The sequence below is a fragment of the Saccostrea cucullata genome, unplaced genomic scaffold, assembly GCF_032062105.1.
Source record: "Saccostrea cucullata isolate Sc308-1 unplaced genomic scaffold, CSIRO_AGI_Scuc_v1 ctg19555, whole genome shotgun sequence".
Taxonomy (NCBI): Eukaryota; Metazoa; Mollusca; class Bivalvia; order Ostreida; family Ostreidae; genus Saccostrea; species Saccostrea cuccullata.
In genome coordinates, this window is record NW_026938983.1 from 1 (window position 1) to 8,787 (window position 8,787).

General features: G+C 34.5%; 1 protein-coding gene across 1 annotated transcript; it reads right to left on the reverse strand.

Annotated features, from left to right (window-relative positions):
* Positions 1-1,729: 1,729 nt before the first annotated feature.
* On the reverse strand, positions 1,730-8,728 carry LOC134251985 (galactose-specific lectin nattectin-like; the record flags this gene model as incomplete). The annotated part of the gene is made up of 3 exons (XM_062734389.1): positions 1,730-1,897; positions 1,999-2,051; positions 8,610-8,728. Coding segments are annotated over 3 exons (340 nt in total), but the record flags the coding sequence as incomplete, so codon positions are not given.
* Positions 8,729-8,787: the final 59 nt, after the last annotated feature.

The window sequence follows — 8,787 nt, forward strand, 5'->3', positions numbered from 1 at the left end:
TCCATTGCATGGAGAATAAATTTTCTTAAACCAATTAAAACACTGAGAAGAATCATCTGGGATGTGGTCAATTACTTGAAATGTAATTAAATAATTTCAAATACATTGATTTTTTTTTCAATTACTTGCAATTAAAATGCATTGATTTTAACAAATATAATAATTAATCCTCTATTACCTTCAAGCAAGTAATTAAAAAAAAACATATTTAATGAATTCAGTTACTTCCGTTTTCTTTCCAACAAAATTGAAGAACATATATGGGAATATTTAGAAGCAGCAATATTATCAAATTTAATCTTTCTCATTGTTTTGGGCAGTGTGTTATGCTATATAAACATTGTTAAGCATTTAATTATTGAATAGACATAAGCTAATGCTAAATAATACTGGTATACATCATTATAAAACACCTTTTAAGAGTTTTTACTTGAAAAATTAAGTATTTGCAATGTAATTGAAAATTCATGACATTTATGAATATTTTTAAATACCTTCAATAACTTTTCATTGATAGCAAACTTAATGTTTTATTACAAAAAAATTCAATTTCATATACTTTACAAAATGTATTTATTTTCAGTAAATTTCATTTACTTATTTCAATTACCCCGGCTCATCCCCCATCCATATGAGTGAAAAACTCTCGAGAGGGACGTTAAACAATATATACCCCATCCCCGATCTCTAAAAGTATTGAAAATGGTAGTCATAAAGTCTGCAAAACAGAGTTTAAAAATCTATGAGTTATGAGTAGTAGTACATAAAAACAAGATGTGTTTGTGAAACTAAGCGAAGAATTTTTTTAAAATGCACATTTAATATATTGGAACCAAAAGTAGGGTATTCTCACTGAAAATACAATTGTAAAATATGAACGTAGGCCAAGGTTAAAATTTTCATAAGTATAGAAATCTCCAATATCAAGGTCAAAAGATCAAGGTAATTGGTATCTAATGAAAGTCTCGCAAAAAATACATATATGAAGTTTGGAAGCCCTAGCCCTAACCCTTCAAAAGTTATGACCAAGGTTAATTTTTTTAAAAGGCCAAAATCTAAGGACAATGTCAAAGGGTCAAAGGTATCAAAAGAAAGATCTTGTCACAAGGATTAAATATGTGAAGTATGAAAGTACTAACCCTAATCCTTTAAAAGGTATGGTCAAGATTTGCTTTTTAGAAGTAGGTCAACTCCAAGGTCAAAGTCAAAGGGTCAAAGTTCTTGGTATCCAATAAAGGGTCTTCTCACAAGAATTACATATAATTACATGCGAAGTATGAAATCACTAGTCCTTAGCGTTCAAAAGTCATGGCCAAGTTTACACTTTTTACAGTACAGAGATCTCCAATATCAAGGTTGTTGGTATCCAGTGGAGGTTTTCCACAAAAAATACATATGTGAAGTGTAAATGTCCTGGTATCTACTGTTCAAAAGATATGGCCAAACTAAAAGTTTGGAATTTTTGTGTAAAAGTGGGTCAAACTCCAAGGTCAAAAGGTCATATTTGGTGGTACCCAAAGAAACGTCTTGTCACAGAGAAAACACATGTGAAATATGAAAGTCATAGCTCCACTAAATCAAAATTTGTGGGAAATGTTAATTTTTCTGCAGACAAACAAACAAAAAGACAGAGAGAGAGAGAGAGACACGACAAAAACTACATACCCCGATACTTCGTTCACGGGGGCATAAAAATATTCTGACCATTTTAAAGATAGTAAACACTTACCTTTTTCTACTTTGCAAATGAATGGAAGTTTAGTTACACAAAAGAGATCATTAAACCCTCTGTTGGTTCGTCGGTACGTGGCGCAGTTCTCATAACCCTGCCAATTATCTGGTTGAGATGTCAGCCATTTTTTGTAATCTAAGGGTGTTCCATCTGACCATTGCCAATCTAAAGTATTAATTTACTTTTTTTTGTTATCGAAAATGGAATTTTATTTCTATCATTTTATCCCTATACCAAAAAAAAAATATTTTTTTGATTATAAATACCTCCCTCTTTCTCCCTGTCATTTAGCCCAATCCAGAAATCTTGCGCCGTAAGCCTGAGAAAAACAACAGAGATTTTAAAATACCGATACATCTAATACAGAAGTTGTTGTAAGTTACTGTCTTAAAATAGAATTCTTATTGTGGAATCTTCATGGTAAGCTAGGACAAAATTTAGAAATGATGTTGCTTCAAATATCTGTTATAATTGGAAGCATAAAACAAACCGTTTTATGTACAATGTAACTTTCTCAATCGTCAAAGTCTCGATGTGAAATAAGAGACCCATGGGCAACATCGCTCACCTGAGTAAATTTGGCAATGCTGTTTTTTTTTAATCAGATCTCCCCGTTATGCCTATTCTGGCATATCCTACCCCCATGGGTCTTGACTTGGATAAATAAGAATCTACACTAACCAGTGGGGCGGGCTTCCACATACGATTCAGTTTTTCTGTGCGAGTGGTTCTTAAGACGATTTTTAAACATTTTCTTTATATATTTCAATAGAAAACGTGGGATTTCCTATCCCGGCCGCGCCCTATCCCCAGGATCATAATATGAACAATTTTGAATCTACACTATCCCAGTAAGCTTCCAGATAAGTTTCAGGTTTTCTTGCCCACTGGTTCTTCAGAAGAAGAGTTTTAAAGATTTTTCCTATATATTTCAAAGTAAAAATTGAATTCCCTATTGAAGCCCCGCCCTACCCCTGGGGGCCGTGGTTTGAACAATTTAGAATCTACACTACCCCAGGATGCTTCCACATAAGTTTCAGCTTTTCTGACCCTGTTGTTCTTGAGAAGATTTTTTAATGACACCCTATTTTTTCTCTTTTCTTGATTATATCCCCTTTGTGATTTTACTTGGCCCTTCAATTTAACAATTTAAACTCCACTTTACCCAAGGATGCTTTGTATGTGGTTAAAATTTGCCCAGTTGTTCTTTAGAAGAAGTCAAAAATGTGAAAGGTATACAGACAGACAGACAGACAGACGGACGGAGGAGTGACAAATTGTGATCGAGAAGCTCACTTTTGTTGTATAACTTTGTGCTCTGGGGTACACACATTTTTTTTTCAATATTTTTAATGTCAATTATTTCTTTGCTGTTATGGTACGTCTGGCGAAATTCCCGATGGGTGAATTAATCCAATTACCTAAGTGAAGGAAAAGCCGACAAAATATTAATGTACGGTTTATTATAATTTTTTCCCAACAACTTTAGAATACATTTATCCGTCGTCATAAAGTACCGGTAAGTGGAATGATTTTTAACCATTAAGGAGACGACGGTGATGTTGTCGTGTTACAACGCCAAATCTATTTAGATCTGGCTTTCCATTTTGCCACATGTGTAATCGCCACTTCATCGCCATTGAAACCGATAGTAATACAGTTAACAATGAGTACACACAACCCAAAACTGAAAGAAATCCAGCGAGACAATATTTTGTTTAGTCTCCCTTTTAAAAATTTACACAAATCAAATCACACTGAGGAGAATGTCAAGGCTGTATAAGTAATGCGAGGGATATAATGAAAGAAAGAGGGCGTACATGGCGTGGGCAATCTCCCGCTCTGAGATAATTTGTTTCTCAATTTTGAAAAGTCACGGAAAGGTTAATTTTTTTCTAAAGTCATGTTTTCAGTAATGTCATATCTTCAAAACATTTTATATTATTTTATTTTACTGAACGACTTATCATTTGACAATCATTATTTCAAAGTTGACAGTTCAACATTTTTAGTGGAAAATGGGTTTACTAGAGCCATAAAAATGAATTTTAAACATGAATGAGTCAAGTCTCCATTCTTCGTTAACGCTTAAATGATGGAAACGCTAATGTGAAAGAAGATGGGCGCATTTGACGTGTGATCTGCAGGAATCATTTGTACGAAACATTTATTGTTTAAATGTCCATGATTTGGTTGGCTGAACATAGCTTGTCAGAGTTTACAAACACGTCCATAGGTTTTTTTTTCAATTAGTTTGAAAGTGTGAGATTGTAACATTTTTGTCCGTTTTTCCTAGGGGGTACTATAACATAGTAATGTTTCACAAAAATAAACACCTAAAATATTTAATGCATATTGATACATACGTGTACATGATGTACATTATATAGAATAGAAGATTAGAATTGATTTCGGTCGAGAACCAAACTGAACCAAAATTAATCTAATTCAAAATTTTAATATATATGTACATAAAACGAAACTGACAAAATAAATGGTTGTTTGCATGAAAGAAACCAGAAGTCTCTGTCGAGACTGAAGCTCTACTGGTTTGTACTTATAGCAAAGAAAGTACTTAAGCAGTTGGAAATTGAAACTTTTCAACAGCAATAAATAGAATAATGATCCTTGATTAAGTCTCTGTATGTTCTTAGTGCAGTCTACTTGCATGCCACATTTATATTATAATCAGACTAAAATTGTATTTGGAGTAGCTCATTTTGAAAGAATTTCACAGAAATTTCTATTTTTAGTAACCACGGCAACACCGTTCATCGAAATCAAAAACCGATACACAGAATTATGTATCTTAGTGTAGTCTACTTGTGTGCCAAGTTATATTGAAATCAGACTGGTAACCACGGCATCACCGTTCATCGAAATCAAAAACCGATAAACAGAATTATGTATCTTAGTGTAGTCTACTTGTGGGCCAAGTTATATTGAAATCAGACTAAAACTGTAGAAGGAGTAGCATTTTGAAAGAATTTCACAGAAATTTCTATTTTTAGTAACCACGGTAACACCGTTCATCGAAATCAAAAACCGATACACAGAATTATGCTTCTTAGTGTAGTCTACTTGTGTGCCAAGTTATATTGAAATCAGACAAGTAACCACGGCAACACCGTTCATCGAAATCAAAAACCGATATACAGAATTGTGTATCTTAGTGTAGTCTACTTGTGGGCCAAGTTATATTGAAATCAGACTAAAACTGTAGAAGGAGTAGCATTTTGAAAGAATTTCACAGAAATTTCTATTTTTAGTAACCACGGCAACATCGTTCATCGAAATCAAAAACTGATACACAGAATTATGTATCTTATTGTAGTCTACTTGTGTGCCAAGTTATATTGAAATCAGACTAAAACTGTAGAAGGAGTAGCATTTTGAAAGAATTTCACAGAAATTTCTATTTTTAGTAACCACGGCAACACCGTTCATCGAAATCAAAAACCGATATACAGAATTATGTATGTTAGGGTAGTCTACTTGTGTGCCCAGTTATATTGAAATCAGACCAAAACTGTAGGAGGAGTAGCATTTTGAAAAATTGTTTACAGACAGACAGACAGACGGATAGACAGACGGACGACGGACGCATTACTATCGCATAAGCTCTTCTGGTCTCTGACCAGTAGAGCTAAAAAATTAACGCCCCATTCCAGGCTCCAACCAAAAACTTTTCGAGTCCAGTGCACTGAACAGGTAGCCCATCCTACTGAGCTTTCACCGCTACACAAACACATATGATTTTAAAAGGACAAAGAACCACCACATTCACACATTTGGATTTTTGGGGAAAAGTTCGTTTCGTGATCTCTGGGTCTTCTCTCCATTTTTTAAAAAAGTGTATTCGTTTCTTTGATTTAAAATACACAAAAATAACGTTTCAAAATCATGGAGAGAAGACCCAGAGATAGAAAAAGTTTAGAAAAACGTGTTTAAAAATGTACCATTTTGTAGCAAATGTCTGATCTGGCCAATTTTCAATTTATTTTGTAGCAAATCAAAGCTCAATTTCGGGAAAATATTTTCCTTTCCTGTTGCACAGGAACCCGATAATCAAAAAAAATCTTAAAATTTTATGTGACATGTCGATAAAATTTTCACTTTTCAATTACGCCCAGATTCCTACCGAATGCCAATCAAAAGCGCCCTCGTTCTTTATTTCATTTGTTCAAAAGATGGAATCTGAACCCATTCCATCTGAAAATCGAACATTTAAAAAAAACACTTTAATAAACTCGTTCATTTAAATCACACTGACAGACACTGATAATCCATATGCTTCGTAGCATAGTAGTTAACGCGGTGGGTCTTTCGCCAAACCCTGCGCTATGGAGAGAGAATCATACGTGAAAGCTTTTTCACATATCTTAAAAACATGAGTGACAAATGATTAATTTATTGATAAAATATTAAAACAATGAAATGCATAATTAAATGTGTAAAAGATGATATAAACCATATGATTTTAAAAAAAATGAAAGAAAAGGTGAGCAAGCTCACATACCCCACGCTCCCCCAAAACTCAAAGTGCTGAAAATCCCGGAAAAAATGAAAGAATCGGAATTTCCTTGTAATATGCACATCTACAAATTGTGTCCTAAATATGCAAAGTTTGATGAAATTCTGTGCAGTGGTTTATGAGGAGTTGCGCTGAAAACCTGTTCACCACTATATTCAAGATATCCCCAAAAATCTAAGTTGTAAAGTGCCGAAATTCCCAGAAAAATAAAGGAATCGGAATTTCCTCGTAATATGCACATCCACACACTGTGCCTTAAATATCTCCAAAGTTTGACAAAATTCTGTGCAGCGGTTTATGGGGGGTCGCGCTGACAAAATGTTCATCTGCATATTCAAGGTATGGCCAAAAATCTAATTTGAAAAGTGCCAAAATTCCCAGAAAAATAAAGGAATCGGAATTTCCTGGTAATATGCACATCTACACACTGTGTCCTAAATATCTATAAAGTTTGACGAAAATCTGTGCAGCGGTTCATGAGGAGTTGCGCTGACAAAATGTTCATCTCTATATTTAAGGTATGGCCAAAAATCTAAGTTGAAAAGTGTGGAAATTCTAAGAAAAAATAAAGGAATCGGAATTTCCTGGTAATATGCACATCTACATATTATGTCCTAAATATCTGCAAAGTCTGACGAAATTCTGTGCAGTGGTTTATGAGGAGTTGCGTTGACAAACTGTTCATCTCTATATTCAAGGTATGGCCAAATGCCTAAGTTAAAAAGTGCAGAAATTCCCAGAAAAAATAACGGAATCGGAATTTCCTGGTAATATGCACATCTACACATTGTGTCCTAAATACCTGCAAAGTTTGACGAAATTCTGTGCAGCGGTTTATGAGGAGTTGCGTTGACAAACTGTTCATCTCTATATTCAAGGTAAGGCCAAATGCCTAAGTTAAAAAGTGCGGAAATTCCTAGAAAAAATATTGGAATAAGAATTTCCTGGTAATATGTACATCTACACATTGTGTCCTAAATACCTGCAAAGTTTGACGAAATTCTGTGCAGCAGTTTATGAGGAGTTGCGCTGACAAACTGTTCATCTCTATATTCAAGGTATGGCCAAATGCCTAAGTTAAAAAGTGCGGAAATTCCCAGAAAAAATAATGGAATCGGAATTTCCTGGTAATATGCATATCTAAACATTGTGTCCTAAATACCTGCAAAGTTTGACGAAATTCTGTGCAGTGGTTTATGAGGAGTTGCGCTGACAAACTGTTCATCTCTATATTCAAGGTATGGCCAAATGCCTAAGTTGAAAAGTGTGGAAATTCCCAGAAAAAATAAAGGAATCGGAATTTCCTGGTAATATGCACATCTACATATTATGTCCTAAATATCTGCAAAGTCTGACGAAATTCTGTGCAGCGGTTTATGAGGAGTTGCGTTGACAAACTGTTCATCTCTATATTCAAGGTATGGCCAAATGCCTAAGTTAAAAAGTGCGGAAATTCCTAGAAAAAATATTGGAATAAGAATTTCCTGGTAATATGCACATCTACACATTGTGTCCTAAATACCTGCAAAGTTTGACGAAATTCTGTGCAGCAGTTTATGAGGAGTTGCGCTGACAAACTGTTCATCTCTATATTCAAGGTATGGCCAAATGCCTAAGTTAAAACGTGTGGAAATTCCCAGAAAAAATAATGGAATTGGAATTTCCTGGTAATATGCATATCTAAACATTGTGTCCTAAATACCTGCAAAGTTTGACGAAATTCTGTGCAGCAGTTTATGAGGAGTTGCGCTGACAAACTGTTCATCTCTATATTCAAGGTATGGCCAAATGCCTAAGTTAAAAAGTGCGGAAATTCCCAGAAATAATAACGGAATTGGAATTTCCTGGTAATAAGCACATCTACACATAGTGTCCTAAATACCTGCAAAGTTTGACGAAATTCTGTGCAGCGGTTTATGAGGAGTTGCGCTGACAAAAAAAGGACTGACTGACTGACTGACAGATAGACTGACTGACTGACGGACGGGTCAAAAACATTATACCTCACGCAACTAGTTGCGTGGGGTATAAATATAGCTTTCATGAACTTTTAGAATTGAGAAATGTCTTTTCCCAGAGCAGGGGGGGGGGGTTGTCCTCGCCTTGTGTGCCTCCATTCTTTTTTCACTCGTTATATGATAATTCATATATCATCAGTCAACATCAAATGAAAATGAGGTTACTTTTTGAGTAATGACGAGTTTAAATTTTACCTTACACATAAACACAGAAAGATGATTTTAAAAAAATAACAAAATCACTTTATTAGTTTGCCATGCATTTCTATTTCTTTCAATAGGAAGGATAATAATCTAATTCATTATATGATAAACCGCTATTTACCTTCCTATAATTGAAAGAAGTTGAAGGGATTCAGCATCGGAATGAATACTCGCTAGATTCGCCCCTATTCCTTGACAGTGCGATCTTGCTTGTGTCCAGCTGGATTTGTCTTGAATAACCTAGATATATATGATTAAAGCAACACATTTATCTTTTCAATTAACATACTAGCTTTGTG